This window comes from Rattus norvegicus, chromosome 5 (assembly GCF_036323735.1).
Source record: "Rattus norvegicus strain BN/NHsdMcwi chromosome 5, GRCr8, whole genome shotgun sequence".
Lineage (NCBI taxonomy): Eukaryota > Metazoa > Chordata > Mammalia > Rodentia > Muridae > Rattus > Rattus norvegicus.
The window spans coordinates 77,501,060-77,519,880 of record NC_086023.1 but is presented as its reverse complement, the minus strand read 5'-3'; the positions used below and the strand labels follow the sequence as shown (position 1 = coordinate 77,519,880).

Here is an 18,821-nt window from a genome sequence, read left to right as displayed (position 1 = left end):
CCTTGGCGGGCGCGGGAGGCGAGGGAGCTCGTCCCCGCCGCGCGTGCCCGTCCGCCCCGCCCCGCCGCGCTCCGCCCTGTCTCTATAAAGAGAAGGCGGGCGCCGCACTCGGCTGCAAGCTCCGTTGGGTGCCTAGGATCCATTTCCATCGGGTTCTGCCGAAACTCGTGTGGCTCCCTCCCCGCAACAGCCAAAATGGTGAAGCTGATCGAGAGCAAGGTATGCGTGCCCCGGCCCCGCGCTCACCCCGCGGTGCTCAGTAGACACCCTCGGTATCCCTGCCGGCTGAGCGGCCCAGGGCCTGTGTGCGCTCTGGGCTGTGGAGCACGCCCTGGGGGAGGGGACAGAGAGACCCTGGAACGCCTGGTACCGAAGGTGCACGCTTAGGCAGCACCTGAGCTGCACTCCCTACTGCCACCCTAAATCTGGCGGAGGTGAAGTGATGGACGGGGGTCCTCCAGTGACAGCTCGCCCTATGCCCCAACTGAATCAGGATTCGGGTCTGGGAGAAGATGGAGAGTCGCCACTCCTCGCGTACGGGGTGCTATACACCGCGCGGGTGTGCTGTACCTCAGGGCTCGGCCATAGTTTTCCTCTATCAGTGGCCCGCCGCCTAGAGGACGCTGGCCGGGTCGGTGTATGGGTGTGGGTCCCGGGTCCCAGTTAGAAACCATCGGACGGGGTACCTAGGTGACTGCTAGGGAAAAAGGTCCAGGCCGCGCCCGAGAGACTCCTCCTCCTGCGGCGCAAGGCGTGTTTCCGGCAGCTCTGGCTTTGGAATGACTCAGTCCCCTATGGCTGGGCCCAGGGGCCTCGCAGCCTTAAGAATTCGGTGATTGACCCTCCCGTAAGCTTTGCTGGAACCAGGGCTCTTCTTCCCCTGGCAGTAGTCCAGTACAAAGTCCTGGTGGTTCTGCCCTTTGGGAAAAGAAAAAAAATACCCAAGGGAAAAACTGTTACCATATTCGAAAGTTACTGAGAACCAAAATATCCTCCAGATTGGGAAACCCAGAGCCTGTTACACTGTAACTACTCGGGCAGTATTTATTAAATGGAAAGTGAAAGGGGATTGGGGGTGGGAATTGATGTGTGGAAGACTGTCTCACAAGTTCAACCTTAAACTAGGAAGTCCGTGGAAGGCAAGTCAGCGCCCTCCAGTTTTGAGCATCTGGTTGGGTCTCAGTACAGAAGTTTGCTCAGAAGCCACCCACTACCAGTTGTATTAGTCCCAGCAGCCAGTTGGGTCCTTATCTGTTTAAACTGCCCTACTTATGAAACCTTTGCCATTCCAGTAGGAGAGGTGTGTGTACATTGGTGACAGGAAACCAGTTATTCATAAAAAGCTTGGGCTCCAAAAAGCTATTACCAAGACTTTAAGAGTTGCCCCAGAGTCAGAAGTTAACTGAATACACATGAATTTCATCTGATGGGCTTAGGTTGATTGATTTAGCCATGCAGAATAGCCGTGTTTCTGAGGACTGTGTGGGTAGTTAAAGGCCCTTGGGGTCTGTCACCACACAGGAGTGGAATAATAGGCTATGATATAATGGAGCAGAAATCAGCAGATGTTTGCCTTGTTTATTTATTTTTATGAATAAAACTATTTGTTGAACTACACACAAGGCACTTTGCTGAGTGCTTCACAGAACACATGTTAGACCAGGGTGTTGGCCATGTCTCTAGTCACTAGCACTCAAGAGACTGGACTGTCTCAAAAAAAGCAAAGAACACTTTGTATTGTCCTTTGGGCTGATTATGGTTTTGTTGTTGTTGGGGACTTTCTGTTTTGGTTCACATTCACGTATGGGGTGGGGCATCCATTTTCGGAGGTCAGAGGACAATTTGAGAGGGTTGACTCGCTTCTACCTTGTGGGTCATGGGTATTGAACTCGGTTCCTTGGTCGTGGTGGCAAGCACTTTAATCTGCTGAGCCATCTTGCCAGCCCCTGGCTGGGTATATTTGAGACAAGAGAGAGAGAGTAGCATCTGCTCCAGTCTACTCCAGGTGTGTTTTGTCTCCAGGTTATTGGTGTAAGTGACAAAGACACTTGCCAACTGTGGTTATTGGTTTCTGGAGCTAGAAATTGTGACTTGCAATTTTGAATGTTGTATGAATAGTCTTCAAGCCAATACTCCAGGCAAGCTTACACATCTGCAAAAGAAAACTTGTTGGTGAAGTTCGCACATCCCTGCCTCTGTACTTCGTGTTCCCTGAAGCCAAAGATTAGGATTGTGAGCCACTTTTTCAGTATTTTGAGTAGTTTTGCCTGGTTTTGACTCATAGCTTTTGGGGGGACCCCTTGAGAGTGTTTGAAATGCAGCTTGTCCTGTTTTTCATGTAATCTCACCAAGTTCTTACTATTGAGGATCAGCCATGGTCCAGGTGTCATCAGAGCAGCCTGCCACACCATTTTGCCCTGTGTCTTACAATAAAGAATAGGCAGTGTGGCCTCTGATGGCTACGTTAAGGGAGGTTTTGTATGACATTCATCTGCAACAACCAGTGGTGGTTTGAACTGTGGCTTCCATTGCTCTCCACTGCATTCCCACCTCCTGACCCTAACACTTGGGTGCTGTTCATACCCAGATGTGGACCAACAGATGGCGGGGGAGGGGAGGGCGGTCTGACTAGACAGCTCCTAAGGTTGTCATAGCCATTCTGTAGGGTCCTCAGAAATGACATGGGATTATTTTTACTGAAAAAAAAATGTGAGATAGAAATTAAAAACTGTACCTAGGGCCAAAGAGATAGCTCAGCAGATAAGAGGACTGGGTGTTCTTTCATAAGATAAGGGTGGGGTTCAATTCCCAACACCCTCGTGGTGGCTTCTAACCATCTGTAACTCCAGTTCCAAAGCATCTAATAATGCCCTCTTCTGGCCTCTGAAGGCACCAGACACACAAGTCAGGTACATAATTACATGCAGACAAAAACATTGATGTTCATAAATAAATAAAATGAATAAATAAATAGAAATTAAAATAAGTATACATGAAAACACATTACGTTTTAATTTAATTAGGGGTGGGGGTGAGCAGATACTTACTTTCCTTGGGCCTGATCTACTACGATTGTCACTTGTTTTAGTTTTTGCTAACTGACTGACCAGCATCTGTCCCCTGAAGGAAGGGTTGACTTCAGACACAACTGTGTGTGTTGCTCTGAATCACCTTTGTTGCTCCAGTTTGGGTTTTGGTCATGACCACGTGACTGACGGTGGTTTGAATGAGCCCCTGGTGACCACACTGTTAGGTTCCTAGGGTTACAGTATCATGGCTTTTAGTAAATAATTCAGAGAGATTGGCAGTGAGGGATTTTTTTTTTAAATCATTTTTGCTGGGGATTTCATGTGACAGGTGTTACTTAAGAATAATTCCTTCTTGAGAAACTAGAACTTGGATTTATCTAAAGAACAGTGAGTTTTGATCCATAGGGCAAAAGCCAACGGTTGATTAAACCAGGATGATCCCAACTCTAGAGACCCTGTTCATAGCACAGGGAAGGTGCTGGAGCGCTGGAATGTCGGTTAAGAGTGTTCCTACTCCACCAGAGAAGCCTCACTCAGTACCCACTACCCATGGCTCCAGCTCTAGGGGGTCTCATGCCCTCTCTGCCCCAGCAGATGCTCACACAAATGAGATCCTAAAACAGCAGACGCACACAGAATGCTATGCTAATGGCGACCTCCTGAGTAGGAGGTGGCTCTCCTGGACTCTGCCATGGGGTCAGAGATTTTCTCGAGTTTCGCTCTAGACAAACTAATTAAGTGTTGCCTTCATTTGCCCCTTGGTTAGGTAACTTGTGACTTCCCCATTGCCTAACTGTGTCCTGTGAGGCTCCTTCAATTTTTGAGGCTCCCTTCACCAACCCCTAAGAATCAACTGTCTATCACAGAACTGGTTTTGAAGTGAAAACATTTTTACTACAAATACTATTTCCCTTTCTTTGATTTAGTGTAAATATGTTAGTTGTGTGCTAAGGATGTAACTCAGAGGCCCTGGGTCCACACGCCACCACTACCCTCAGATTAGGCAGTTAACAATATTTTATATAATATTCTTGAAGACGTGAAGACCAATGTACTCTCTTTCCACCTTATGTCATCTGATCGAGTATAATGCCTACTGTGTGCAAGATTCCTTTCAAGCCACTTTATTTGCTTCCTTTGATTAAAAAGTAGGCCCTAAGAGCCTAACCCCCTATTTTGTACTTAATTTCTCTTTGTTTCTCATTTGCATGTTTGCTTGGGTCTTTTTGGACAGTGGGGGTCTCACTGACTGGCCTGGAACTGACTGCCACCATCCAGAGGTCTGCTTACCTCTGCCTCCAGAGCGAGTGCTGGGTTAAAGACATGGTGGCACCTGGCCATGTGCTATGGAAAGCGGAAGTATATGATATGTAACAGGATGCTTCTTTCTCCCTCCTCAGGAAGCTTTTCAGGAGGCCCTGGCCGCTGCGGGAGACAAGCTTGTGGTAGTGGACTTCTCTGCCACGTGGTGTGGACCTTGCAAAATGATCAAGCCCTTCTTTCATGTGAGTGTGGGGGCAGTGGGCTTTGAAGCTGGCTACTGAGCACAAGACAGGAGGAAAGGGTTGAAAATAATGGGTGCGAGGGGTTCGCTTTATTCTCCTGTGTCACTGACCTAAAAGTAGGAGCAGGACAGCTTATGTAATATGGTTCATTGAGGACAGCTTTCAGAAGTTTTGTTGTCCTAAGTAATTTTTTTCCTTCGCATTTGATACCTGGGCCCAGTGTGCAATTTGGGCTTCAAAGTTACAGTGCCAAATTATTTTACTCTTGGGAAAACTTAACTGAGACACAGCTGAGTCCCTAATGCTTACCTAGTCTCTAGGCTGAAGTTTTAGACCTAGCTGGTGAGATTGCTCAGTGAAGGGGGAAAAAAAAGACACTTATGGCTTGCCCTACAAACCCGAGGACCTGAGTTTGATCCCTGGAATCCACACTGGAAGGAGAACCAAGTCCCTGAGGCTGCCCACGGACTTACACACACACCTGTACACATTTACAAGAATAATAGTGCAGTAACAAATAAAATAAGGGCTTTTAAAATAAATCTTTAATTAGTGTATGGAGCTGGAGAGATGGCTCAGTGGTTAAGAGCACTGGCTGCTCTTCCAGGGGACCTTGGGTTGGTTCCCAGCACCCACATGGGAGAGTCACAACATTTTATAACTTCCAGGGCATTCAGCACCCTCTTTGGCCTTTGCAGGCACCAGACACACACGTGACATACAGACATCTGTGTAGCCAAAACACCCATGTACATAAGCTAAAATTAAATAAATCTTTATTTAATCTCTATGGTGTCTCTCTTGAAGAAGCTTAAGAATGCGATTATCCAGTTCTAACGCTTGGTTTATTTTAAAATTTCTAGTCCCTCTGTGACAAGTATTCCAATGTGGTGTTCCTTGAAGTAGACGTGGATGACTGCCAGGTATGTAGTACGAAATCGGATGCTGCCAGGCATCTCCCAGTGGCCTGTCCTCTGGAGGAGTCTACTCTGTTCTTTAAAGTAAAAAATGTCCAGTAATTCTAGAAGTGGGACCCTGTCTAAGAAGTTCTATTTCAGAAGGGTTGGTCCTGTGCCAGTTATGGGCGTGACCCTAGCTATTCAAGCTGTGTTCAGCACATCCTACAGCAAGCATCTGACCGCTTCCAGGCTATGCGGCCTTTGTGCTGCATAGACCTGTATTCTACCCCCCACTACGAGATGATCATCAGAAATAAGTCAGCTTTGGCTCTAAGAGATGGTAGATTGGGTGGCACTGTGGAATTGTGAGGAGCTCTGAACTTCTCGTGTGTGGGGACTGTATCCACAGGGTTATTATAAGAATGTTCTTATTCATATGCTTGGTTTGAATCAGTGAGAGGGCCCTGGTATTATAAGAAGCATGAGAGAGCCCTAGTGCCTTAGAGAGCTGGGAGAACTTAGGGGGAAATTCACAGCCTGGTTTTATTTAGGAAGTTCGTGCCCATTGTGCACTCAGCTCTGTTCTGTGTACTTTCCACATATTGATAAACCCCACCACCACCCCACCCCTAGTACTGCTGTTGACCCTGTTTTAGCGATGGGGAAGCTGAAACAGAAGACCGGGTGTTGCAGTTGTAGAGTCCCTGGCAGAGCCAGTGTTTAAAATGAGGAAGCGTGGCTGCTCTGCCCTCGCCCCATACCTTCCCCAGGTTCTTAGCATAAGCCCTCTCCCCTCACCCAGGCCACTGGGCTGGAAAGGCCCAGGTGGGATGGAGCATCATGGCGCCTGAGGGAAGGATGCATGAGTATATTGGACTCACTGGATTCTGCTTCAAGCTAATCTCCCCTCTTCTTCAGCCCCAGTTCTCAGTCTATAATCAGATCTCCATACCTAGCCATCAGCTTGGTCCAGGTTCAGGAGGGTCGCATGAGGTGTTCAGTGGTCCTCTCCGAACATCCAGCTCCCGCCATCCCCTGACTGGTTTTTCTCAGCATACTTTCTGGCCCATCTCTGCTTGTGCTGTCTCCCTTCCCTGGCCTGTCCTGTCCTACCTGACTGAACCAGTCACAAGCTTCGCTCCTTTTTCATGACCCTGGCTTCATTTACCCCCCTTCACACTACACTCTTAGTCTGCTTTCCTTCCGAGCCTACAGTGGTACGGAGAGGAGGTGGACCCTGGGCCTGTGCTGCTGGTCGCCTGCACCTTATTAACAGTGAGGGCTTGCTTGCTCAGCTTGCTTTTCTGTGATGTACTTTCATGCTCTAAATGGCCATGTGGTCCAGCATCACAAGTGAGGTGGCTATTCAGATTGAGCAGGACCATAATTATGACGCCTATGGAGTGCCTGGCTCCTAAAGAGTAAGATGTGACTGCTTTCACAGGAAGAGAGCATCCGACATCCTAAGTGGTCTGAAACCCAAAACAGTTTTGAATGTTAGGCATCATGGACGAAACAAAGAAGTCTGTGCAAATATGAAGTCTAGAAACCCTGAAACATACCTGGTCTTAAGCATTTGACTAAGGGATACTCAAGTTGTGATACCTCTGTCACTAGTCTTAGTCAAATGCCTAAGGAAGTTACTCCCTAATACAGTTAGAAAAATGAGAGTATAACCTGCTTATCGGAGGAAAAAAGTTCTTGTTCTCTGTTTTCACAAACTCAGTCTGTCCGTTGCACCCTATCCCCAGCTTCTTTATGACAACAGTTCTGAGTCATGGGCCACCTAAGACTATCAGAAAACACTTATCTACATTGCAAGTCTGTACAGTAGCTAAATTAGTTAAGTTTATGATTGGGGTCACCTCACCATGAGGAACTGTATCAAAGAGTTGCAGCAATAGGGAAGTTGTTAACCACTGCTATATGGTTACTGAGCCAGGAGAAATTCACTCAAGGTTTAGCTCAGTTGACCCTGTCTGATAATTCCAGTCACTGAAGTCTCCTGGGCACCTCCAAGGTTTAGCTCAGTTGACCCTGTCTGATAATTCCAGTCACTGAAGTCTCCTGGGCACCTCCAAGGTTTAGCTCAGTTGACCCTGTCTGATAATTCCAGTCACTGAAGTCTCCTGGGCACCTCTGTGTGTGTTTTACCTTGAGCTGCCCACAGTCACTGAGTAGCACAGGCAATGACAGAGGCAGAGAAAGGACAGGTCCTTCTGCCTCAGTCCTGACCCCTACAAAGACATGTAAAACAGCTGGGGACACGGAGTGACAGCACCTTCAAGTCTGCTTGGGTGTCTTTTGAAACTTGAAGTGACCCTGTGACCAAATGGAAGCCTTTAACTTTGGTTCCATACTCTACAGACCTAAGCATAGAGAACCTTAACAGAAGTTCCCTAAACACCTGAGTGGAGGGAGTCCTGTAAGCAGCTCAAATGGACAATTGGGCCTGTACCCATAGCACATAGGAAAACAAGGAAATGGCTACCACACAGAAAGTAACATGGAGGCCCTTTTGACATGACACCACCGATCATTAAGTGTAGGTGTTACAACCCTTGGAGCAGTAACTGGGCAGAATCAAGACTTAGAATGATAATGAGACTGTCATCCAGCATTACTGAAGTCCTGGGTATTGGCTTGGCATAGTTAAAAGGTCAGCACTCCCAAATTTAAATTTAACTCAGTCTGAAGCTAATGTATTTAGAGAATTTATGGTGATGCTTTGAAATAGTACAGGCATGAAAATCTGGACTGTGTTTTTAGAAACAAAGGAGGAGTGGGGAGAGAAACATTAGTAAAAGTTGTGCAAATATATATTAGCCACATTGATTAAAACATTGTTTTAAGCCAAGACTATTTAACTATATGTTAATAATTTACTTTTTAGAGTTAAGCTGTTGCTGGTCTATCTTACTCTCTATTACATAAATCTAGAAGATAAAATTTGTAGGGCAGTCATAGGCACTGTAAAAGAGCTTTCTCTTTTGATGCTGAGCAAAGAGACTGCAGTCCTGAGTGGGGCCTTGTTAGCTGGGGTATATGAAGTCTGTCCTGAGTGGGCAGGGCTGGTGGGTTTGATGGCATAAAAGTCATGAGACCAAAGCACAGTCAGGAGTTCTGCTTATGGGATTGGTGAATGGGAGGAACAGGTCAGTGTGTGGGGACATTCATTCATGAGGACTGAAAGTGCATTAGGAAATACCACTGTTTCTAGGTCAAATTAAATTCTTGGAGTTTGGTTCACTTGGGGCTGAAGAGATGGCTCTGCGGTTAAGAGCACTTACACAGAGGACCCAGGTTTTATTCCAGCACCCGTATCAGATAGCTCACTGAAACTCAGGTTCTAGGGAATCTGACACCCCGTAGGTATAAACACATTGCCCTAGTGTGGGTGTTTTGATCTGTGATGAAACACATGACCAAAAAGGTTTATTTTGGTTACATTTTGAGGTCACATTCCATCACAGGGAAGTCAGGCGGGAAGCTGGAGGGGATGCTAGAGCAGTGCTTCCTGCCTGGCTTAGCCAGCTTTCTTCCAGCACCCAGGACCCCCTGCCTGGGTGTGCTGTGACCTCCCACATCAACCACTAAGAAAAGGCCCTAGAGGCTCCTACAGCAACAGAAGCAATTCTTTAACTGAGGTTCCCTCTCCTCAGTTAAAGGACTCTAGCTTGTGCTAAGTTGGCATAAAACTAGCCAGAACACACAGAAGGGAATATAAAAGACCTTTAACAAATAGAGCATTGCCATTCACACAGTGGTTGCTGAGGGGTGGTAAAAAGGTGGGTACAAAGTCCATATCTGAGGGTGTAGGTATATGTGGGGGCGGGGCTACAGTGCCTGTAGCACACGCTTTGTAAAGAAGGATGTGTGGTAGGTCATGAGTTGATAAGATTAGTAAAGAATGGGCTGCCCCCAGCTATTCTTCATGAGGCAGATTGTAGAATTTTCTGCAGCCTAGTTCCATTTTGTGTTTTAAAACCCCAGAGTATGTATTTATTCATAAGTATACGTACATAAATTGGAAATGATCTAAAAGTCCAGTAAGAGGAATTAATTATATTGTGAAATAAAATACCATGCCACCTTTAAAAAAATTGCTTTGACACAGAAAAATGGAGGGGGGGTGCATTTTTAAGGTACATTCCTTTTGTGTGTAAGTGTTTTGTTTACAAGCATCCGTATGCACCGGTGTGTGTGCAGTGTCTGTGGAGGGCAGAAGAGAGCATCAGATCCCCTGGGACTAGAGCGGCAAATGGTTATGACCACTGTCAAACCCAGGTCCTCTGCAAGAGCAGCCAGTACTTCTGACTGCTGAGCCTTCTCTCCAGACTCTATTAGAAAGTTGTTGATGCTTTAATTAAAAATGTACTGTATGGGGCTGTTATACAAAATGTAGGAGTATAAACACGTAGAAGTTATCATTAAGATTCCTTTTCCAGTGTCTATGATTTATTATTTGTTTGTTTGGAAGACAGGGTCTTAGAGCCCAGACTGGCCTTTAAGTGGCTATGTAACTGAGGATGGCCTTGAACTCCTCATGCCCCTACCCCCACTCCCCTAGTATTGAGATTACAAGTGTGTGCCATCATGCTTGGCTAAGAGTAATTTTTAGGCTGTAATTCAATGTGTGACCCTGATCCCAGCTTCATGGTGTGCACCTGTCATCCCAGCACTCAGGAAGCTGAGGCAGGAGAATCTTGAATTGAGGCAGTTAGGTCTCATACCTAACAACAGGACAACTAGCTAACTATGATGCCTATCAACCCACACCTACCTGATGGATCCTCCCAGCATCCCTTAGTCCCTATGTATTATAGGGTATGACTGACATACCCCACACCCTATCCTAAACTTCTCCAGCCCAGGGGCTAGGCTGTTCTTCCCCCCAGCTGTCCTTCCTTATTTAATCCAGCCATTTTGGTTACCTGGTACTTTTTGTTAACCCTTTACTCTCCTGGCTCACCCCTCCTCCTCCTTTCAGATGTCTCTGTCTCTGGCTGTGTTTACCTTTTATATACTATCAACCTCCTGCACCATACCTCGGAGCAGTCGAGTTCTCCTTGTTTATTTCTTTCTTTTTTTCTTTTTTCCATCACTGGCCAGCCTTGGCAATGTGACAAGATCCTATCCAGAGAGTTAGGAATGTCGTGTGGTTATAGTGTTTGCCTAGAATGTGCAAAGCACTAGCTTCCAGCCCCAGAAACAACAAATAAAGATTAACCAGCTCTTACAGTCATCATTTCTATATACCCTGCCCCGTAATAAAATTGGAAAAACTTATTCAAGAACTTAGTCGAGCTAAACAGCGCAGTGAATGGCTTAGCATTAGCATTCCGTTTATTAATGCCTGTTAATGGAGGTAGATATTAGTAAAATGTTTTCATTGAGAATGCAACGTGGTAGGCTTTTTTCTGCTGTTGTGTTGATGTGCTTAAGAGGTTCTGAGGCTGAGGTTTGGGACATATAATGGAAAAGGGGACGTTTTCAGAATTTTCCACCTGTGTTTAATGTTCCAATCCTTGATTTCATCCTCTCTTCCGACCACCTTCCCCTGTGTCCCAGGATGTTGCTGCAGACTGTGAAGTCAAATGCATGCCGACCTTCCAGTTCTATAAAAAGGGTCAAAAGGTATGTATATCTGGATTTAAAAACACCGACTGTACCTGGGCATGGTGGTACACACCTTAATCCCAGCACTAGGGAGGGCGGCAAAGGCACACACAGGTAGATCTTGGGAGTTGCAGGACAGGACAGCCTGGGCTTCCCAGAGGAGCCACATCTTTAAAACAAACAAACAAACCACCTGGGACTAGGTGTGGTGCAGACACTGGTGATCCCCGCCCTTTGGGAGTAACCTGGGAGAGTGCAGAGGGGTCAGGTCAGGATGTGCTGCAGAGCAGTCAGGCCCTGTTTCAGAGAACCAGCCGTGGCTGGGGTGGCTCCTGCCTTCTATCTTAGCACTCGGGAGGCAGAGGTGGTGTGTCTCTCTGAGGCTGGCACGGTCAGTCTACAGAGTGAGCTTCAGGACAGCCAGGGCTGTTAAACAGAGAAAGCACTTCAGCAACACCCAGGAAAAGAAAGAAAAGAATAGTCAAGTGGGCCAAAGACTGTGAGTCATCCAGGAGACGGCGCTGCCATCTTGTTTCATGTCAAATAGACCCTGGTGTGCTGTTGTATGCTTATATTTCAGAGCTTAGGAGGCCAAGGCAGGAGGCTTGCCACAAGTCCGAGGTTAGCCTAGGGTATATAGTAACTTACTAGCTAACCTGGGTTTACCAAGAAAGACCCCTCTAAAACAAAACCAGAAATAACACTTCAGCCAAGGCACATAATACGTGCAGAAAGCACTGAGGAGACGTCCACACAAGGGCGGTCTCCACTGCCTGCATCCAGGACAGTGGGGGTGGGTACGGTGCTGTAATCTCAGCACTTGGGAGGATGAACCCAAGAAACACCTTGGGTTGAGACCAGCCTGAGCACTGGAAAAGGCTTTGTTTTAAAAAGGAAAAGACAGTGTCTTTCTTCCTGAACCTAAATACATAATATGCAGCAACAAATTGAAAATTAGTCTCTGTTAAAGAGCAGTAGCAAAATCTCCACAGCTGGTTCATAATCATACCACGGAGCACATGTTCCTAGCCCTCAGCAGGTCGTCTCATCTTACGAAGAAAGAGGGCTTTATGTTTTGGGGGAAATTGCACTGGAGCCCTTTGGCTTCTCTCCTGGTTCCTTCATTTTTGCTATTAGTTTTGCCTTTTGGTTTGACTTTGGTTTGTTGTTTAGAAACTGTTACTTGAGAGAGCTTAAGTAAAACCTCCCCCTTCTACGTCCCCACCCCTGCAATTACAGCCTCTTACGGAGTAGGTGGGATAGGCGCTGCTCTGGCTAATCACCCTTTCCTCTCAACAGGTTGGGGAGTTCTCTGGTGCTAACAAGGAAAAGCTCGAAGCCACTATTACGGAGTTTGCCTAATCATGCTCTGAAAAGTGTGACCAGCTCCAGCAGGTTAAAACCTGTACCTTTTTTAATTTGCAAAAATAACCTATGAAGTGTGGAGAGTCTATACCCAACTGCCATCTGATTATAAATGACAATAAAATATTAATTCTACCCTTTTTAAAACTGTCTGGTGTCTTTTAGTATAAGTGAGAAAGGGCCCGATTTAGTCCCCTTGATCTTCAGTAACATTTAGCCACTTGCTAAAAGCCATTTGCTTTAAGACTAAATGACGGGCTGGAGAAATGACTCAGTAGTTGGGAACATTGGCCGGACTTGCAGAGGACCTGAGTTTACTCCCCAGCACCCATATGGCAGCTACCTGTTTCTCGAGTTCCAGGGGATCTGATGTCCCCTACGGGGCTCCATGGGAACCAAGTGTGTCTGGAGCACATGTACATTACATGTGGCTAAAACATTCCTATAAACCTAAATATTTAGTTGTAGAAAATCTCTTGTTTATTCGGTTACATTAAAAGTCTAAGGGGTTTGTTATTTTACCTCAGTAAACATGCTCTGTGTGCTCCAGACTATGAGCGTGACTGGTGGTTCACGCATGATGAAACTGTTGGTCTGATATGAGATGTCTGTGCCATAGATTACAGTTAGCTGCTAGTACCCTGACAGTGAGAGCTAGTTGTCCGTGAGCTTGGCTGCGGTAGTGTATGCTGATAATCCCAGCAGAGGCAGGCCTCTCTCTGTGAGTTCAAGGCCAACCTGCTCTACAGAGTGAGTTCTAGGACATCCAAAGCTAAAACAGAAACCCTATCTTGAAATACAAATTCTCCGTGTTCCACTCCAGGGCTGCAAGCATTACCATGGAGACTGGTTTTACAAGCCTGGTGTGGCATGGTCCATGCACTTGGGAAGGTGGGGTCAGAAAGGTCAGGAGTACAAGATCCACAGCTACATAGCAAGTTCCAGGCTGATCTGGGCATCCTGAAACTAAACAGTAGGGGAATGGGACCTGAAGGAACAGCTTTCAGGTTAAATTAATACTGAGAGTCAGAATTCTGTCATAAGCTAGACATCCCGTTCATCTTTGCAGTAACCGTTTCTGGTACAGATGCTAGAATCCCCACTCACCAAGTGAAGGCAAGCCTACAAGGAATGCTCCCAGCATCCCAGCTGCTCAGTGGGTCGGCTGGAATTTGAACCTGAGAGGAGTAGCCCCAGAATGTAATTAGCAGCAGCCCACGTATTGTGTGGCAATGCTTGGGTCTGGGCTTCTTGCCTCTTATAAAATTGGGATATTGGAGTCAATGATTGGAGGGACATGCTATGTCCAAGGCACTGAGGACTTGGCATAGAGCTGTAAATAAGACTTTGAGCACACTCCTTACACAGCAGAGAAGGCGTGTGTGTGTGTGTGTGTGTGTGTGTGTGTGTGTGTGTGTATACATGTATAATTGTGTACAAACACACACACACACACACACACACACACACACACACACACACACACACACACCAGCTATATGAGGTACATTTTGTGAGGCAAAGAGAACCAGGAGACTGGCCACAGTAATAGAACAGGGAGACCTGCTCCCGATTGGGTGGTTGGGTAGGGTTCTGTGAGATGACCGAGCTGAAACTTGATAGGTGAAAAGGACTCCAATTGCCAAATGCCAGGGAGTCAGCTTTCCAGAGCAGAAACCAGGCACAAGGGGTCCGAGGTGAAGAGGGTGGTGCAGAATCCATCCAAGCATGAAAGAAAGGTGGATGGAGTAGCATGGCCCAGTCATCCCAGGCTTCACTGGCACAGGTAATGGGAAGCCATTGGAGGGTAAATGGTGACGGTAAAGAGTCTCATTTCAGTATGAGAAATGTAGATTAAAAATGAAAGCCAGGAGGATCCCTGCAGGTACCTAGGGCAGATACGAGGACAGTGGGGAGAGATACAAGGAGATGGTAGGGACGGAACAAGCAGCCAGAAGAAAACAGGACCCAAAAAGCTATCCTGAGGTTCTGAACTAAAAACCTGGGGTGCTGAGTCTCGAGAGGGGGGTCAGAGGAAGCAGGTGAAGGTAACGAAGTCTCTCTAGGAATGTCAGACGCTTTCAGAACGGACATTCAAATGAAAAGGCTGTGATGGTAGCTGGGTACTTACCTTGCGCTTACTGCAGCACTAGGCGCAGAACTAGATCCCTACGCCAGCACTCGAGAAAAGTTCCACAGGGCTGGACGGGAACAGGAACTGAAGACGTTATTATTAGATGCCCTTTAGAAACATTTGGGAAAATCAAAGAGAATCCAGAGTGAAGGGCTCCAGATAGAGCCTAAAGAACTCCAACTTTAGAGAGGGGGACGGGCGGACACACACAGAATAGGGAGAGACAACGGAGATTATCAGTCGGCCAGAGCGGAAATGGGGGCCAAATGGTGCTGAGGGATTTGGGGAGGTGAGGAGCAGGAGGAATCTTAATGGGCATCGGCTGGGGTGGGAGAAGCAGAGAGGGAAATGGACAGACGCTAAGCAAGTGCTGCATGTACAGAAGGCTGACGTTAGAGCTTTATCTCGCCCTATATAAAAATCAACTCAACACGGATCAAAGACTTTACTGTAAGACCAGAAACAAGCCATGTTTGGTCGTGCGCACCTATCCTGGTAAACTATCCTGGGCTACCTAAGAGCCCCTCTCAAAAGAAAAAAAAAATCAATAATGAAAGAGCAAAGTGGGAACTGATAATGAATGCAACAGAAACTCCTATAGCATGATGGGAACAGAAGCGAGATTGCTGGGGACAGACATCATTATCCTACAAGAAGTCACCCTTGTTTGTGCAGAAACATGTCCAGAGCAGCACACATGATAAGCATGAACAAAGGCACGCATTCATCAGTCCACTGTGCCGTGCTCTTTCTCAACTGGTTGTGATAGGACCAGTTCCTTCAAGCTCTTGTCACCTTGACGCCAGCAGTGATGGACAGCATCCACAGTGACCCCAGCAGGATTGTGACCTGCATTGTGAGCTAAACAAACCCATTCTCCCTTATATTGCTTTGGTCAGGGTATGTAGAGTAAATGCTAGTCATACTGAGATAGAAAAAAGTGTCTCTAAGACCAAGTGCAGAATGATATTAAAAACAGACTAGTATGATTGTGTGTGTATGGGACACAAGGCATGCTACCTATCCCTATAAGCAAGTGTATATGTAAATTATCAGCCAAAGCTTTCTGAGGACAGATTCCAGCTAAGCACAGAGGTAACCGAGGAAGGAGTGTCTCGTTTTATCTGTAAGCATTTGGGCGTTTCATAACAGCAACAAACAATTCCAGGTCACAGTTCATTACTGCTGGAGGTCAAGGTGGCAGGAGCTTGATGTAAATGGTCACGTCACATCCGCTGTCAGGAGCAGAGCATATAGGATTAATGAATGCACACCTTTGCACAGCTTACTTGCTTTCTCCACCCTTAGGCAGTCCAGGAAGCTCTCTGCCTAGGGAATGACGCCACCCACAGTATCAAGATAACCTCCCACAGACATGCCCAAAGGCCAGCTGGATCTTGCTGCAACTGTCTTCCCAGGTGATTCTAGGTTGTGTAGAATTGACAAATAAAACTGACCACCCATGGATTTAAAATGTGGAAAGATGAACAGAAAGGAAAGAAATGTTGGCAGGCCAAAGAATTTTGCTAGAACATAGAGCTGACTGGTGGAGGTCAGAGGCAGTGTGTGTGTGTGTGTGTGTGTGTGTGTGTGTGTGTGTGTGTGTGTGTGTGTGTGTGCGTGTGTCTGTGTGTGTCTGTGTGCGTGCGTGTGTCTGTGTGTGTGAGTCTGTATGTGTCTGTGTGCGTGAGTGTGTCTGTGTGTGTTTCTGTGTGCATATGGGCGTGTGTGTGTGTCTGTGTGTGTCTGTGTGCGTGTGTGTGTCTGTGTGTGTGTGTCTGTGTGTGTCTGTGTGCGTGAGTGTGTCTGTGTGTGTTTCTGTGTGCATGTGGGCGTGTGTGTGTGTCTGTGTGTGTCTGTGTGCGTGTGTGTGTCTGTGTGTGTGTATGTGTGTGTGTCTGTGTGTGTCTGTGTGTCTGTGTGTGTGTCTGTATGTGTCTGTGTGTATGTGTCTATGTGTGTCTATGTGTGTGTGTGTGTCTGTGTGTGTCTGTCTGTCTGTGTGTGTGTGTCTATGTGTGTGTGTCTGTGTGTTTGTGTGTGTGTGTGTGTGTGTGTGTGACCATTTGGTGGGTTTGCCAATATATGAGTGGAAAGTAAGTGAAGTGACTTACTGTAAGTCAAGTGACTTGCTTGACTGTAAGTCAGCAAGGATTCCTGTAAAAGGAAGTTTCCTTTTTAGTCAAGAAAGAATGGAAGGATGTTAAGCCTAACATGGAAAGGCAAACACTATTTTATATCATCTGTGGAATCATAAATGGTCAGACTCAGGGTGTCATAGGGAAGTTGGGAGCAATGGGGAGACATTTCTAAAAACAAAACCTCCTGCACTTAACAAAAATGGCGTCAGATCTCCATCCTGGTTAAGTTTTAGGCTTTATGCATTCTGGATACCAGTACTTCAGTGATGTTGTTGTTGTTGTTGTTGTTGAAAATTAAGGAGAACACAGAGTTCAGCTGTTTGTTAAAGCTGATGTGACCTACACCTGTGATCTCAGCATTAATGGCTGAGGCAAGAAAATCATGAGTTCCAGGCAATACTGGGCTACTTGGTGAAACCCTGACTCAAAGTAATAATAAATTGATAATAAATACATTAATAATGAAACTATTATTATCGCCTGACTGTGGCTACCACATGCCTGTAATCCCAGCACTTAGGAAGTAGAAGCAGGAAGATCAGTAGTTGTAGGTCAACCTTGGCTACCCAGTAAGTATGAACACAGCCTGGGCTACTACAGACTGACCCTGTCTCAAACAAAAAACAAAGTACTGGGACAATTTTGAAAGAATTAAGTCACCATTATTCTTTTTAAGTTTCCTTTTATTATTAATTTTTTTTTACATCCTGCTCACTGCCCCCCTCCCAGTCATCCCTCCCACAATCCTTCCCCCAAACTCCCTGAGCAAATGGGGGCCCCCTGAGTATCCCTCCACCCTGGCACATCAAGTCTCTGCGAAGCTAGGTGCTTCCTCTCCCACTGAAGCCAGACCAAGCAGCCCAGCTAGAAGAACTTATCCCATGTACAGGCAACAGCTTTTGGGATAACCCCTGCTCTGGTTGTTTGGGACTCACATGAAGACCAAGCAGCACATCTGCTACATATGAGCAGGGAGGTCTAGGTCCAGCTTGGGTATATTCTCTGGTTGGTGGTTCAGTCTCTGAGAGTCCCAAGGGTCTAGGTTAGTTGAGCCTGTTGGTCTTCCTGTGGAGTTCCTACCCCCTTAGAGGCTGCAATCCTTCCTCCTGTTCTTCTATAAGGTTCCCCAAATTCCTTCCACTGTTTGGCTGTGGGTGTCTGCATCTGTCTGAGACAGCTGGTGGGTGGAGCCTCCTGTCTGCAAGCATAACAGAGCATCATTAATAGTGTCGGGGATTGGCGCTTGCCCATGGGATGGGTCTCAGGTTGGGCCAGTTATTGGTTGGCCATTCCCTCAGTGCCAGCTCCATCCTCCATGCCTGCATTTCTTAGGATAAATTTTGGGTTGAAAGCTTTGTGGGTTGGTTGGTGTCCCTGTTGCTCCACTGGGGTTCCTGCCTGGCTACAGGAGGTGACCCAATCCCCAGTGCTGAGTCACAGCTAAGGACACCCCCCCCATTGATTCTTGGGTGCCTCCTTTATCCCAGGTCTCTCTCTCTTCCTGGAGATGACCCCACCTCCTCACCCCGGTCAGTTGCAGATTTCCATTCATTCTCTTGGTCATCTGGCCATCTCTCCTGTCCCTCCCAACGCCTATCCTGAGCCCACCCCATTCCCCTCCCTATCCTCTCTCCCACCCAGTTCCCTCCCTCCATCTGCCTCTTAGGACTAATTTATTTCCCCTTCTGAGTGAGAGTCAAGCATCCTCACTTGTGCCTTCCTTCTTTAGCTTCTTGGGGTCTGTGGAGTGTAGCGGGCGTCCTGTATTTTATGGCTAAGATCCACGTATAAGTGAGTATGTTCCATGCATGTTCTTCTGGGTCTGGGCTACCTCACCCAGGATGATATTCTCAAGATCCGTCCATTTGCCTGCAAAAATCATGGTGTCTTTGTTTTTAATAGATGAATAGTATTTCGTTGTTTAGATGTACCACATTTCCTTTATCAATTCCTCAGTTGTTAATTCCATTTTTTTTTTTAAATTCTGTATCTACTGGGTGTGGAGCTGTCATAGGCCATGATACCATGGTGTTTTGTCTCAGGCACAGACAGGGTAGGCATGAGGTAGGGAGAGTGTTTGGGGGGGGGGGGTGTCTCTCTATATATATCCTTGACTTTCCAGAAGCTCA

The 18,821-nt window shown here is 46.7% G+C and overlaps 1 protein-coding gene across 1 annotated transcript; it reads left to right on the top strand.

Moving 5' to 3' along the window:
- The first annotated feature begins 195 nt into the window (after positions 1-195).
- On the top strand, positions 196-12,426 carry Txn1 (thioredoxin 1). The gene is made up of 5 exons (NM_053800.3): positions 196-219; positions 4,430-4,534; positions 5,398-5,457; positions 11,005-11,070; positions 12,352-12,426. Exons 1-5 carry the CDS (start codon positions 196-198, stop codon positions 12,412-12,414), a joined length of 318 nt encoding a protein of 105 aa, NP_446252.1. The 3' UTR covers positions 12,415-12,426.
- The last annotated feature ends 6,395 nt before the right edge of the window (positions 12,427-18,821 follow it).